General features: G+C 46.6%; 1 protein-coding gene across 1 annotated transcript; it reads left to right on the forward strand.

Moving 5' to 3' along the window:
• Positions 1-190: 190 nt before the first annotated feature.
• On the forward strand, positions 191-14,348 carry orc1 (origin recognition complex, subunit 1). Its single transcript, XM_042335806.1, has 17 exons — positions 191-325; positions 1,771-1,898; positions 2,544-2,722; positions 2,937-3,390; positions 4,281-4,665; positions 5,714-5,818; positions 6,278-6,385; positions 7,116-7,305; positions 8,578-8,693; positions 8,789-8,890; positions 9,011-9,182; positions 9,900-10,007; positions 10,669-10,818; positions 11,140-11,259; positions 11,448-11,617; positions 12,949-13,036; positions 13,676-14,348. The coding sequence occupies exons 1-17, from the start codon at positions 216-218 to the stop codon at positions 13,868-13,870; spliced, it is 2,880 nt and encodes a 959-aa protein (XP_042191740.1). The 5' UTR covers positions 191-215; the 3' UTR covers positions 13,871-14,348.
• Positions 14,349-16,061: the final 1,713 nt, after the last annotated feature.

Raw genomic sequence — 16,061 nt, forward strand, 5'->3', positions numbered from 1 at the left:
GGGAGGGGCTGTGGGCGGGTCCGGGGGGAGGGGCTGTGGGCGGGTCCGGGGGGAGGGCTGTGGGCGGGGTCCGGGGGGAGGGGCTGTGGGCGGGTCCGGGGGGAGGGGCTGTGGGCGGGTCCGGGGGGAGGGGCTGTGGGCGGGTCCGGGGGGAGGGGCTGTGGGCGGGTCCGGGGGCAGCGGCGGGAACTCGGGACCCGGAACCCGGAGCCACAATGAGGAAGTACTTGACCCGAGTCCGGGAGCGGGAGCGGGACTCGCGCTCCTACACCTGGAGCGGCCGCTCCCGCCGCGCGCACCGCAAACTGCACACCTGCGAATACCAGTGAGTGACGCCGCACAGAGCCCGAGACCGGGACCGGGACCGGGGACCGGGACCGCCCCCTCACACACACACACACACACACACAGAGGGAGGGCTCCGGGGCCGTGACTCGGGCGGTGCAGCTCTCGTTAAAGGGATTTATTTTGTATATATAAAATATTTGCCTAATGTTTGATGGCTGTTGCACTTAGTGCCCTCCCTCCCCCCCCTCCCCCGCGCCCCTCCCCCCCCACCCCTCCCCCCCTCTCCCCTCCCCCCCGCGCCCCCTCCCCCTCCCCCCCTCTCCCCCCCCTCTCCCCCTCCCCCCCCGCGCCCCCTCCCCTCCCCCCTCTCCCCCCTCTCCCCTCCCCCCCCGCGCCCCTCCCCTCCCCCCCTCTCCCCCTCCCCCTCCCCCCTCTCCCCCTCCCCCCCGCGCCCCCCCCCTCCCCCTCTCCCCCTCCCCCCCTCTCCCCCCCCCCTCTCCCCCTCCCCCCTCTCCCCCTCCCCACTCCCCCCCCTCCCTACCCCTCCCCTCCCCCCTCTCCCCTCCCCCCCGCGCCCCCTCCCCCTCCCCCCTCTCCCCCTCCCCCCCAGTCAGTAAGTTGTGACTGGAGGGCAGTGTTGGGGAACGCTTTGCTGTCCTTTGGATGAGATGTTGAGCCGTGGTCCCCTTTGCCCGACTCGGGCGGACGATCAGGAATCTGTGTCTCTGTTCCAAAAGAGAAGGGATCTTCTCCCAATGTTCAGGCGTTGGTTTGAGACACATTGTCGTATGCCAATTGGCTGCTGAAATAGCCTATACACATTATACACAGTCACTACACTTTACCGTAAGCCCTGAATCACTCTGAAACGTTCTGATCTGATGAGGTGTTATACCAAATGCAAGGATTATGATTTGCGTTACTCACAAATTGTTCTCTGGTTAACTTGTTGTGCGGTAAATGCATTTGGTGCGGAAGGTAACGTCTCGAAGGGTTTTGCTGCTACAGGACGAGACAACAACAACTTGCATTTATATATCACTCGGGGCAGCTTCCCAGAGCGCGACACACTGAACACAGAGAGGCTCGATTGGCTGCGTGTTGATGATGAATAATAATACACAGAGAACTCGGCATTCCAAAGGAAAAGGGCTCAGCGATGAGTTATCTAAAGCGCGAGTCAGACGTGCGTTTAAATACATAAGTAAATGTGTCTGGGATATTGACAACGTGGTGACTTAAGGGGTTGTGACAAGTTAAGCAGGGATCGAACTTATCGGGAATTTACTATCGTAATAATAATAATAATCTTTACATTTGGTGTAAAAGCCCTTCACATCGGGGCAACATCCCAAAGCGCTTCACAGGACATTCTGTGACGTACAGAATATCCCCAACATAATTCTACACTATCACTATGTAATCAGTGTCACTTTTATGAAAGAAAACCGAAGATGATCTTGCGCACTTGTGTTTTTCTAGAGGAATTTGTATACGGTACAAAGAAGAATCTGTTTCACACTCCATCGAGCTTGGAGATTTTATCTTAATCAAGAGTGATGATGATGAACGCCCTTACGTGGCTAAGCTGCTGAAGTTATACGATGGCGGTAAGAGAAAACCTTCCTGTGGTGGGGGATCCAGAACAAGGGGAGCATCAACTTACAATTATAGTCAGGCCATTTAGGAGTGAAATCAGGAGGAGGATTTTCACCCAAATGGGAGTGAGAATTTGGAATTCTCTCCACCAAAAGGCTCTGCGGATTATGGCTGAATCTATTCACTTGTTCAAGAGGTGGAGAGATGTTTGTTAGGTCCGGGTAACAAGGGATACGGGGCAAAGGCGGGCAAGTTGAGGTACAGATCAGCCATGATCTTATAGAATGGTGGAACGGGCTCGAGGGGCTGAATGGCCTCCTGTTGCTATGAATAAACTTCATCATGTTACCTGATCGGGGGTGTGCATTCCGCTTCAGTGAATATACTGGGTGCTGTGAGTGGGGCAGGAAGAGAGAGATCAGTGAGTGCTGCACATTAACTTTTTTAATTAATTTTTTTATTCTCCAGTTTTTTAGACATTGTGATGCCTCAGTATTTACTTCTTTGACCATGTCATCCCTGACTTGAGTGCCAAACCAGGACTTTTAAGATCCTCACGACGCATTACCAATGAGAAAGGCACTGTCTAAATTTGTATTGTATGTATTGTTTTTTTTCCATATTTCTTTCTAACAGGTCATTGTTTTCTGTGCTAGGTACGAAAGATCAGCCCACCAAGTGCGCCGAGGTGCAGTGGTTTGTCCGGTTTGAGGAGATCCCAAAGTTCAAGCAAAAGCTATTAGGACGGGAGCCCCATCCACAGGAGATCTTTCTATACGAAGCTCGTGATTGTGACAACGAGATCAGTGCAGAAACCATCCTCAGGACTGTGAAGGTGAACACATTTTGTTGGCCTAACATGGGCTAATTATTTGGAAATGGATGATGCTGGGAGGAAATGGAAGAGAAATGACTTCATAGCTGGTCAAAATGTTTAAATCCTAGACTTGCTCGTATCTTAATCCTAAACCACCTTTTTGATCACAAAATATTGTTGTTTTTTTTGTTCCTTCTTTCTCCCCCGCCCCCCCCCCCCCCGCCCTCCTCAGGTATTAATGATTGCTCCAAATGAGCAATTTCTTTCTGTCAAACAAAGCAGCGACACTCTCTTTGCTAAACTCAGCTGGAATGGCAAGGTGTTTAATCCACTTCCCTCATTCTCTGGGAGGAGTTCAGAAGCCCCCCAGCTGAACAGGGACTGTGCTCATGGAAACCCACATGCAGGGCAGCTCAAGAGGAGCACAAAGCAGACATCGGAGGTAGATGCCAAACTGGTTCCCAAATCACAGCATGTTGCACGGGACATCTTGTGCAGTTTGGCCCCTCTGAGCCCCGTCAGTGGAGGAAGAGTGTTTAACAGCAGAGTCTCCGACCTGAAATCTCACAGCAGCATTTCAAAGAAAAATTCTGCTTCCAAATATTCCTGTTCAACAGAGAAGCAAAGACAAACTGCGACCACTCCGGGGAAGAGCTCTTTGGTCAGGAAGAGGCTTCAACTCTCCAGTAAGTTTTGCCCATAAAATATACAATCACTGCACTTTATATCCTGTGAAGGACTTTGTGACATCTTAACAATGTGATAAGGCGCTGTATCAAATGCAGCGATTATTAGTATGAAGAGGTCAGGCTTCGTGGTTCTAAGACATGGGAGATTTTAGACCGTGGTTGATGAATTCTTCCCTTTGCCTAACCTGTGAGAGTGACCTAATCCTTTGGATGCAACCAATGGACGTCTCTGAGGGTCTTCAATATGGAGGCCAACAACTGCCATCCTTGCCTGATGTTCATGTAGCCACACGTCATACACCACAAATACCCAGCCGGGTGTCTGACACGTGCGGAAAGCCATTACTGTGTTTAAGAGTATCCAAACCAAGCTGAGATTTCCATTCATCTCACCTACACAGGAAATCCCAAAAGTAGATTGTTGCAATGCAATGTTCTCTGGAGGAACACATCCTGATTACCTAATCCTGGAAAGTATTAGACGCAGGTTGGCTTGGGAACCACAGAGTGTGCGTTGGGGTAACTGCTGGAGTCTAATTAGATAAAACCACATCATAGCACTGTCTGGCAAGCTTTCCCGATACTTGTCCAGCTAGGACAACCCTACCCATTAGGGCTTTGGCATTCAGGGTTAACAGTACTCATATGGATAATAATTAGTAGCTTTAGCAGCGATTATTGTTATCGTTGTTGTAGCTGTTTGTGTTATTTTCTCTCTTTTGTTCTCTCCTCTTCACCCCCTGCCCCAACATAAGAACACTGAACCACACTGCGGAACCAATGTCTGGCCCTTAATTTTTTCTACAGATTTCCAGGAATCTAAATTAAAACATTTTTTTCTCTTTCCTTTTCGCTTTTTCTCTTACTTTCCTCTCCGCTGACACCAGGTCCCAGCAAATCCCGAGGAACCAAGCTGAAAGGACAAGATGTTTTATGTGAACTGTTACATGATGATGAAGATGATGATGAAGATGAAGAGGAGGATGAAGAGGAGGAGGACTTTGACAACAGAGCCTCTGTGTCAAGAGAACAACAAACTCCAAAACGCAAAGTTACTTTTAACGGTTTAGCTTGTGATGTTTCACCTTCTAAAAAGTTACGAAATGGGATCCCAGGAAATTTTGCCCTCTTACCTATTAAGGGGTTAAATCTCAGAACTGACTGCAAAGTTGACATTCTCTGTATAAATCCGATTCGTTTGAATTCGAAAGCTAATCAGGCAGACTCTCCGACTCGGGCTCGAAGTACCGAAGGACACACTGATCTTCACAAGTAAGTTGCCAAACGTTTTTCATACCTTCACCAGCACTCGAATGCCAAACCAGATGATTAGCTTCTGAGAGAGATGTGTAAGAGGCCAATGTTTCAGGTTTAGACCTTCTGTCAGACTCGGGAGCAGAACTGTTCTTTGGCAGGATACGGGCACGGGGGTTGGACACGGGGTCTTCTCAAATCGTGTTACAAATCAAAATGAAGTAGAAATGAATGGTTGTTCCGCAGGCAAATGTGCCTTCATTACCATGTGTTCAGTCCAGAGTTTAGCTGAACGTGTTGAAACCCCCCCAAATAAGTACAGTATGGATGTACAGCGTCCCCTCGTGACCGTGTGGCTAAACACACCACGTTGTGGCATGAAGTCGTACAGGATTCAAGTTCAAATCCTAGGCTGTGCTTAATGAGTTGATTTCAACATGGGCGGCTGTTTGGGCCCTTGCGATTGTACCAGAGCCCTGAGTTAGGGAGGGGGGTAAAGCCACAAATCAACTGGTTATCATTATCCAGTGATCCGTCCTGTGTTATTAGGTTAGGGCAGGATGATGAATTGCTGTGATTTCTCTTTTCCCCTGATCTGGTCTTCCCTCTCCCCAAGACCCTCCCCCACCCCTGTAACTTGTTCAATGTCAAAGCTCACATGTACAAAAAGACCACTTTGGAGAGTTGGGGCCTGGGGGCTGCTGGGTGGCCACAAGGTCCACAAGGTCACAAGGATGAATTGGATGACATTTGACTCAGATTACTGACTCTCCCACCTTCCCATGATGGCATGCAAACTGACCTTGTTTGTTAAATGAATCCATGGTCCTGGCCTCAAACACCCACCTTGGGAACCCTTTCCGATTATTAATCACTCTCTTTGTTAAGAAATACTTCCCGGTGTCTGTCCTAACAAATACCCATTGAAACGTTGAGGAGAGGAGGGAACACAAGAAGAGAACAGTTGGCAAGAATAAAAAGGATAGAACTATGACTGCAGCAAATATTGATTTTAAATTCTCTGATTGACTATTGGATTGATTTGAAATGCTGAATCTCTCTGAAGGAAGCACAGTGAGATTTCTGGATCTTTAAGCAGAAGCAAGAGTTCACGGACGTCCAAATGTGAAAGCCAAGAAACTCCCAAAAGGAATTCCACAACTCAAACCAGGTACAGTGATAACCATCAAACCCCCGCAAAAAAAAATGATCTGCTGCTGACAGTAACTTTGAGAAATGCACGTTCAGTGAAATCAATAGTGACAATTTAATAGAAACATAGAAATTTACAGTGTACAGGAAAAGCCATTTGGCTCATCGTACTGGCTCTTTTAAGAGCAAACCTTTCAGTCCCATTTACCTGCGTTTTCCCCAAACCCCTTGTGGTTGACTCCATTTTAGGTGTTTATCTAGTTCCCTTTGAAAGCTAATATGGATTCTGCCTCAGCCACTGCTCCCTGTAGGACATTCCATACCCTAACTGCTCTGTGTGTGTTTTTTAATTCTCCTGACCTCCCCATTTGTTTGTTTGCATTTTAAATTGACGTCCTCCAGTCACTGACTCACCGACCAACAGGATCAATCGACAAAAAAAGTAGGATGTTTATTCTCAATGTGTTATTAACTTCAGGATAAATAAAAAAGAACAGAAAAATGAAGCCGAGAATATAATTTCTACACCAAGGTCTCAGAGAAGCTCGGCACGCCAGTGTTCAATGCGCTTGAAGGAGCAGCTAAAGTAAGTTGTGGTCTCACAAATGCAATGTGTTTTTTCAATCCTTCATCCTTTTTGTTTCCTTCAGTGTTTTGGTTGTGTTTTGTAGGTTTGATTGTATTTGATAAGGAAACTATTCCGGGGCAAAATTTCACTGTAGAGCATTTGTGATATAATAATAATATCCACATATTGTTGACTTTGTGAAAAATACACTTCAACAATAATTCCTACTTTGAGATGTCCTCCCTATGTGAATGGTACTATATCAAATATTTATTATTATTATTGGGATTATTATTAATAATGATATGGCAAGTTATTGAAGTAACAAACGGGTTTCATCATCAGTAGTTTCTCAGGCCACTGAAATCTGTTCTTGGGATTTTTATACATTTCTTTAATTTTTAAAAATCTTTAGGAATTGTGAACTTGCGAATTATTTTTCTGAAATCATCTGGGGTAAAGCTGTACATGTTCAGATTCTCCCGGTTTGAGCCAGAATGATGAGTGTCGGCAACGCTATCAGCTGACGGACTCCGTATGCTTCACATGTGTTTGTCTCAGTACCACTGCCTGGAATGCTGAGATATTACAGGAGCCACTTTAACATATTCAGTATAAACCTGCTACTTAGGTCTGTGCTGATTAAAGTGTTCTGTAACCAGCGATTAGAGTTCTTAAAATAAATTATTCAGGCTCGGTGATTTTCTGTACAATTGTGCCTGACACGAGTGATTGCTGTGGTTGGCAGAGATGATGAACATGATGTTGGAGATGCCAGTGAGGATGAATTCCTTCCAGCTGCGGAACAAAGCTCTGAAAGTAGCAGTGAGAACGAGGAGGAAGAGCTTGAGAGTTTGATGAGAGCATCTAGAAGGAAGTCCACTCCAAGAACTCCAAGGTCTACCGCAAAGATGCCTGTGAATACATCAGCAAGAATTGTATGTTACAATGAAAAATCCTTCTCCACCCATCCCTCACCCTTTCAGCACAGTTTAAACTCCAGCTCTTTGCTTCCAATAACCTGAAGGATTTGAGCCAAACTTCATAAGTGATGATCCTTTGATCTCACAGTCCAGACTGATGTTCCAGTTCAGTGCATTGGGAGAGCCACTGTGTTGTTGGATGTGTCGTCCTTCAGAGGGGATGTTAAACTGAGGTCTTGTCTCCCTGTTCATGTGGATGTTAAAGATCCCAAGCCACTACTCAAATAGATGAGGGAGTTTCTCTCCAAGTCTCATGGCTAACAATCCTCCAGATAATATTGATCATTTGCTTCGTGGCTGTTGGGATTTTGATGTGTGTAATTTGGCCACTGCGTTTGCCTACAAAATACATGGTCCCTACACTTTACAGTGTCACAACAACAACTTGGATTTATATAGTGCCCTCCACGCTGGACGGCATCTCAGTGCACTTCACAGATCCCGGGGCCGAGCCGGGGGGAGGGGGAGGAAGGTGACCAAAGGCGCAGTTGAAAAGAAAGGTCTTCAGCAGAGACCTGAAAATAGGAAGAGAAGGGGCGAGGGGAAGGGGGTGAGGAAGGGAGTTCCAGAGCCTCAGCACGGTCGCCGAGGGTGAAGCGGAAGACGAGTAGGAGGCCAGACCCGGAGGCCTTCAGCCTCTCAGCCCCGAGGCTCTGGAACTCCATCCCCCAGTGCCTTCGCCGCTTCCTCCCTTTCCTCCTTCAAGGCCGGTCTCAAAACCTTTCTCTTTGACCGTGCCTTCAGCTCCCCTCTCGACTCTCTACCCCCTCCTCACTCCCTCCCTTCCCTCCCCTCACCATTTCCCCCCTCCTCGCTCCCTCCCTTCCCTCCCCTCACCCTGACCATTTCCCCCCTGCTCGGGTCATGACCCAACTGTGCAGCGCCTTGGGACGTCCTCCTGACGTGAAAGGCGCTTTATAAATGGAATCTTGTTGTTGTTGTTGAATGTTTACAGCGCAGTAGAAGGCCATTCTGGCCCATTTTGTTCATGGTTGTTTTTCAAAAAACTTTTGGGGGAACTAAACTTGGATTATTAAAATAAACACTAGGATTTGTGTAACAACCAGATCATCCATCGCTGATCAAGTTTGCATTTAACATTATTTACCTTCTGTTTCCAAATGAATAATCAAACTATAGATCTCTGCTTTGGAATCTCCAGTTGTTTCTTAAACACCATTCACAACCGTTTTATTTATTTCCTTCTCTTTAACAATCACTTGGAAGTCTTCATCAAGAACACCCAAGTCGCCAGGAACACCGCATCACCCCATCCCAGCCATTCCCAGCAGGAGGCAGCCAGCCACCAAGCCAGTCAGCGTGTTAGAAGAGGCCAGGGCCAGGTATTAGTTGTTCTAATAGATGCTCCTTTAAACACTTGAGAACCTAAGCTTCCAGTTGACTCTTCCTGACCTACATATTTCATTTTATTTCCCAGATTACACGTGTCAGCAGTGCCAGAGTCTCTGCCCTGTAGAGAACAGGAGTTTCAGGATGTCTACAACTTTATAGAGAGCAAAGTCATTGATGGCACCGGGGGGTACGAGAAACTTTCTTTGTTAAAAGGCATCATTGCTTCTATTTATTTTCCCTGTATTTTCACTTCAGCGCTGCGAGACTGTGTGAAAGGCGCTATATAAATGCATGTTGCCTTTTGCAGGTGCATGTATATTTCTGGGGTTCCAGGAACAGGAAAAACAGCCACGGTCCACGAGGTGATGCGATGTCTAAGCCACGCAGCAGAACAGGAGGAGCTCCCCATCTTCCAGTTCATAGAGATCAATGGGATGAAGCTGACCGATCCTCACCAGGCCTATGTACAGATTCTGAAGGTAAGAATTTACTGGGTTAAAAATCTATACAATGGAGTTTGGATCCAATTCCATCTGCCACCCCTACTGCGTTGTGTACATCACTAAACTTACATAGACCAGAAGGCGTTGGACTTGCTGGTCTATACGAAGGGAGTTTTTCTCGAGATAATCTAGCTAACTATATCCCAACTGAAATTGGTCATCTCATCATGGCTGTTTGTGGGACATTGCTGTGCACAAATTGGTGTTTGTCTACAAAATACACAATTGCTACACTATACAATATATTCTATGAAGCGCTTTGAGATCTCCTGATGTGAAATGCTCTCTAGCAAATGCAAGAATTATTATATTGTCCAGGTCTGAAATGTCCCAAATGTTTTAAAAGCAGTCAGGAGCAATTTTCTTGACTGAAATTCTTTTGCTCTGTCACTCTCACTCATACTTCCCCCAAAAACACTTATCTTTGCTCTAACTGAGATCCAATAACTTGGCACAGAACAGTGGCTGCACATCGAGGCAGAGGATTTACTGCTCGAACCATTGGGAGCAAGATTGCAACTTGTAATTCTTGAAACACACATCTATCAACAACAACAGAATTATATTTATAGAGCTCCTTTCACGTCGGGAGGACATCCCAAAGCGCTGAGATTGTTATCCATATTGTTGCATTAGACTTCGATTCCAGGCAAATGCATCAACAATACTTTCTTTTTTTTACTGTTTCTGTAGTTATTGACTGGACAGAAAGCGACGGCAGACCATGCAGCTGCTCTACTGGAGAAGAGATTTAGTACTCCCGCTGCAAAGCGGGAGACTACAGTGCTTCTGGTGGATGAGGTGAGAACTGTAATAGCTGAAGAAATAGTGTTACAATACATCACTAACCAGGATATTCCCCGCATTGAGCACTTGGCCAGGGAATCAGGGTATCCAATAAGGGTATCAGGGAATCATGGTCCTTGGATAACTATGTTAAATAAGGTGTTGGACCGTGTGAAGGGCGTTATATAGATGCGAGTTGTTATTGAATGCCTCCCGTATCGTGCATTCTGGTTTGCTTTCCCAGAACTCCTATCAATATTTTTCACTTTTTTAAAAAATGTGCAAAAAAAAGCTCATACCTCATTGGACATTTATAAAGTTTAAACCCAGGTGACAATTCTCAATACATGAGTAATCAAGTTGTGATTATTTCAGTTTGCCAACACAATACACTACACTCATATCCAATCCATGGACGTCCTCCCGACGTGAACAGCGTTGTGTAAATGTCATTTTGTATTGTATCCTGTGAAGCGCTTTGAGACATCCTCCTGATATGAAAGGCGGGAAGCACGGAGCAGCCTACTTACTCAGTTTATTTTGAAACTTGGAACTGAAAAATGTGGAAATGGAACAAATTGTGGGTAACATGTAGGAGACAAATGTCAATGTGCACTTTAGCTCACATCTGTGTCCCAAACTGATCTTTAGTGCCTCTGTGTTTCGTTCCTCGTAGCTCGACCTTTTGTGGACTCGGAAACAGAACGTCATGTATAATCTGTTTGACTGGCCGACTCGAAAACAGGCAAAATTGGTGGTTCTGGCAATTGCCAACACAATGGATCTTCCTGAGAGGATCATGATAAACAGAGTGGCTAGCAGACTGGTGAGTACTAACACCACACTTTATCAATGCTCTTGAGTATTCCCGATCCCGACATGAAAGGCACTATCCAAATGTAATTCTGTTTTGTATATTGCTTTAAGCTGTTGGGCATGAGACCTGATATCTTAAAAAAAGACTCTTGCAGTTGAGGGAGCACTTTGTACATTCGATTCCAGCTGCTAATAAATTGGCTTAATTTGTGATCTTAAAATTGCAAGTTTGTGATCTAGTTAATACTTTTGGAGTGGAAACACAAAGGTAAGTTGGTGTACTTTGTACAATGGGATGTTTTACTTTATCCATTTGTTTTCCAAATTTTAGGGCCTGACAAGAATGTCCTTTCAGCCTTACACCTACAAACAGTTGCAGCAGATCATTGCATCGCGGCTCAACCGGCTGAAGGCTTTTGAGGATGATGTTATTCAATTGGTTGCCAGAAAGGTGAGAGATGCTCAATCGGGTAAAATTGAAATGATCTCTTAGATCAACCAATAATGTGCAGGGTGGCTGAAGGCATGGTTGAAGAGGAAGGTCTTGAGATGGGCCTTGGAAGGAGGCAAGGCAAAGGGACTGGGGGGCGAAGAGCGTCTATATATAAATAAAATACTGTCTGGATTTGCAATTGGCAGGTGGCAGCTCTGTCTGGCGATGCAAGACGTGCCCTGGATATCTGCAGGAGAAGTGCTGAAATCTGTGAAATCTCCTCAGCTCAGAAATCTGCATCCAGCATGGTCAGGATGGTCCATGTGACACAGGCACTCGATGAAATGTTTTCCTCCCCATACATCACTGCTATAAGGTGAGGACTGGGAAGATTCAAAATGATGAGGGGTTTTGAAAGATTAAATAAGGGGAAACTGTTTCCTCTGGCGTGTGGGTGGGTCTGCAACCAGAGGACACAGATTCAAGATAATTGGCAAAAGAAGGGAGACAAGGAGAATTTGTTTTATGCAGCGAGTTGTTATGATCTGGAATGCACTGCCTGAAAGGGTGATGGAACAGATTCAATAATAACTTTTAAAAGGGTATTGGATAGGTGCTTGAAAATAAAACAAATGCAAAACTGCGGAGTAAGAGTTGGGAGTGGGACTAGTTGGTGGCTCTTTCAAAGAGTCGGCACAGGCACGATGGGCCAGATGGCCTCCTGCTGTGCTGTAAGATTCTACGATTCGATTCATGGACCCAGCTTCTCTTTGACCGTGCCTTCAGCTCCCCTCTCGACTCTCTTCCTCCTCCTCGCTCCCTCCCTTCCCTCCCCTCACCCTGACCATTTCCCCCCTCCTCTCTCCCTCCCTTCCCTCCCTCACCCTGACCATTTCCCCCTGCTCGGGTCATGACCCAACTGTGCAGCGCCTTGGGACGTCCTCCTGACGTGAAAGGCGCTCTATAAATGGAATCTTGTTGTTGTTGTTGTTATTCATCTATTGCTTTTTGTGGATCGAGTTGTATTTTGTCACCCAAAAATAATCATGGGGTAGTCAGCAACTCTTGAGTTTCACTTCCTGTATCGCCTGGAAATTATGAGTAGTAATGTAATCAAGTGAATCAGCTTATAAACTGTTTGAGCTTCCCATTTGTGGATTAAGACGTCAGATGAACTAATGTCTCTTCCCCATCCACCAAAAAAAGATTGGATTACTTGTCTTGGAATTTTCTAGAAGGGGAGGGGGATCTGGATTTTGCATTGAATCTGATAGCTTCACATATCAATGAACCAGTGCTGATTTCCTCATCTCCTGTTAAACTAGTTGAATTGGTAGAAAAGGATAAATAACAAAGGTTGAATATAGTAGACTTCTGTTTTGTTTCTGGACTAGTGTTGAAACTCGTATTCTCTTTCTTTCCACCCTCCCACCCCCATATTTACAATCTAGTACAATCATTTCTAATTTATTTTCAGATAGGTTTGAAAGCAGCTTTATCCTCCTATTTAAACAGATCTTTTAATTGTGTATATATAGTGCCTTATTGAATCGTTGAGGCGTCTCAAAGCGCTTCACAGGATTCACTGTAAAGTGAGTTGACTGTGTATTTTGTGGGTGAAAAATACAGTCAATTCCCTTTACAATATGTCCTCCCGACATGAAGGACACCATATAAATGTAAATTGTATTGTCTTCTGTGTGGTAGGAATTCATCCGTGCAAGAGCAAATCTTTCTGCAAGCCGTCATTGCTGAATTCAAACAGCTAGGTGTAGAGGAAGCCACATTTCAGCAGGTGGGGATTTAATTGTCTATAAAGTGTTCTGCGATACAGTATGTGATCACAATGGGTTGATTTAAAACATGGGAAAAGAGAAGGGTGGTATTGACTGCCAATTTAATACCAATACCATTTTATTTTCGTACCGTAGATTGTTTTGAACATTGGCAAACGCCAGGTACAAGTTGGCTGTTTGAAGGGATTTTATTTATTATTGACCAACGGCATTCAAAAGAAGTATCGGAACAGAAATAGAAGTTTCCAGCACTTAACCCTACACAGGCCATTATTTAAGCTTGACACATCCGATGTTAAGATATTAATAGTAAAGCTATTCTAAATGCCAACTCAACAGGAAAGAGTAGGAGCCTTAATGCAAAATACCTCGAACATTACAGGCCTTCATATTTATTACAATTTGCATCTTTTAGCATATGTAAAGCAAAGCCATGTGGTACCTGTAGAATTACCTAGAATTTAATGATTGTGTAATTTATCTTTATATTTCAACCATTTTGTGAGCGTGTATTCAGGGATCTTGGTACTGGTGTGATTCACTTAACTTTCCTAACCCGATGCAAGTTTTACACAGAAGGAATATTCAGCTGTGGGGTACAATTCAGTCAATTGTTGCCACTACTCCTCTTATTTCAGGTATACCAGCAGCACATGGGACTGTGCAGGATGGAAGGTCTTCAGCCTCCAGCAATATCTGAAGCGATGTCGGTCTGTATGAGACTCGGAGCTTGTCGTCTGCTGCTTGTTGAGTCTAGTAAAAACGATCTTCACTCGCGAGTACGATTGAATGTTAGCCAAGATGACGTGATGTATGCATTAAAACAGGATTGATTTACGTTTTTTGGTGGTGGTGGTGGTGGGGGTTAGTCCCCTGGGTGTCTGACACTCGGAAACCCATCACTGCTTAAGAATCTCCAAACCAAGCTGAGATTTCCGTGCATCCCACCTACACATGGAAATCCCAGAGATAGATTGTTGGAATGGAATGCGTACATACTCTCTCCCTGGAAGGATGCATCCCGCTTACCTAATTCCGGAGTATTAGCTCAGGTTGGTTAAAGAGCCGAGGTTTCATTTACGTTAAATAAGTGATGTTCCATGTGAAATGTACAGTGCACAATGTGCTTAATTATTATACATTGCTGTTTTAATCCTGCAGTTATGAAACCCTGTTTTTAACGGGATTTAAGGTGTTTCTGTTACATGTTGGGACAACATGTTTTTAATGTTTTAAGTTTCTAATTTTATAGTTCTAAGTTTATGTTCAAATTATATTTTAGACATTTTGGGTAATAAAGATCTCAAATCTGCTTTGTAGCGATTTCACTTTTTTAAAAAAACGGAATATAAACCCCGTGCAATCCCATAACTGTTATTATAACTATTAAAATTGGATCCCCATGTCTGCAAACTAAATCTAAATCTTCAACTGTACCTCGTGACTGAATTACTCTCTCGTCCTGCATACTGTTTTTGGCCAACGAAGGGAGAGGGCGCGAGGCCAGCCCGAGTTGGCTCTTTGACCTATTCCATATGAAGTAGTTGCTGCTCAGTAACCTGCAAAGCCGTGGCTACAACTCGAGAAACTCAGAAGCTTCTGTTACCACAATTGAGCTTCTGTTTCCATGTGGGAGAGGGGGAGAGGGGGGCAAATGGAGCTCTTGATTACTGACCGATGATAACTGTTAGCGAGTGTCTACGCATGAACGTCTGGTGAGACAGATTAGGTACTCCACTGCTGAATAGACTGCTTCACACTGTGATTGAGGCACATTTCAGAATTGCTCAGAAGAACTGATCTCTGATGCATTTGTTTTCCGTGTAAGAAAGAATTTGTACTTCCGCTACGCGTTTATACACAGTACCACCGTGAATGACAATCGCTCAAAACAATGTTCAGTCCACCAGGAAACACTGTTGTTGTGGTAACTGGACAACAGCTGCTGTCAGCATTAGTGACCTTTACCGTTACCTGTGCCCGGACTGGTGACCATTACCTGTGCCCGGACTGGTGACCGTTACCTGTGCCCGGACTGGTGACCATTACCTGTGCCCGGACTGGTGACCGTTACCTGTGCCCGGACTGGTGACCGTTACCTGTGCCCAGACTGGTGACCGTTACCTGTGCCCGGACTGGTGACCATTACCTGTGCCCGGACTGGTGACCATTACCTGTGCCCGGACTGGTGACCATTACCTGTGCCCGGACTGGTGACCCATCATCCTCCCCACAAGTGGCCACTGTTGTCGTTGTTTGTCCACAGTTGGTGACCAGGGGTGGGCCAGGCCTGCTGGAGCGGACGCCGGTGGCTGCGGGCGGCACTGAGTCTGCGGGGAAGAATCCATGAGAATCTACAGCACAGAAGTAGTCCATTCGGCCCAACTGGTCTGTGCGGTGTTTATGCTCCACAGGAGCCCCTCCCGCCCCTCCTCAACTAACCTTCAAGCAGAACCTTCTATTCCTGTCTCCCCAGCCTCTCCCCCCCCCCCCACTGCCCCTTCCCCTCCCTACAGCCCCTCCCCCCTCCCTACAGCCCCTCCCCACTGCCCCTCCCCCCTCCCTACAGCCCCTCCCCCCTCCCTACAGCCCCTCCCCCCTCCCCACAGCCCCTTCCCCACAGCCCCTCCCCTATCCCCACAGCCCCTCCCCCCTCCCCACAGCCCCTCCCCACAGCCCCTCCCCATCCCCACAGCCCCTTCCCCACAGCCCCTCCCCATCCCCACAGCCCCTCCCCTCCCCACAGCCCCTCCCCACAGCCCCTTCCCCACAGCCCCTCCCCCTCCCCACAGCCCTCCCCCTCCCCACAGCCCCTCCCCCCTCCCCACAGCCCCTCCCTCCCGCTGTAGAGGAGACAGACGGCGGCCCCTCGCGGTTTGACAGCCTCAGCGCCAGCGGCAGCGCCACCTGCCGGGCTCCGGGCTCCGGGTGTCCCTGTGCATCTCCGGCTGATCCGCTCCTGGTTGGCGGGAGGGCGGTGGTGGGGGCGCGCGGGGAAGTTCCTTATCCGCGACCCCCCCCCCG

The sequence above is a fragment of the Callorhinchus milii genome, unplaced genomic scaffold, assembly GCF_018977255.1.
Source record: "Callorhinchus milii isolate IMCB2004 unplaced genomic scaffold, IMCB_Cmil_1.0 Scaffold5, whole genome shotgun sequence".
Lineage (NCBI taxonomy): Eukaryota > Metazoa > Chordata > Chondrichthyes > Chimaeriformes > Callorhinchidae > Callorhinchus > Callorhinchus milii.

Bases quoted from the DNA above. Each gene is read 5' to 3' on its own strand.
- orc1 (XM_042335806.1), top strand. From the start codon at position 216: ATGAGGAAGTACTTGACCCGAGTCCGGGAGCGGGAGCGGGACTCGCGC. The intron at 326-1,770 runs GTGAGTGACGCC...GTGTTTTTCTAG, and splicing joins CTGCACACCTGCGAATACCA to AGGAATTTGTATACGGTACA. The intron at 10,819-11,139 runs GTGAGTACTAAC...TCCAAATTTTAG, and splicing joins ACAGAGTGGCTAGCAGACTG to GGCCTGACAAGAATGTCCTT.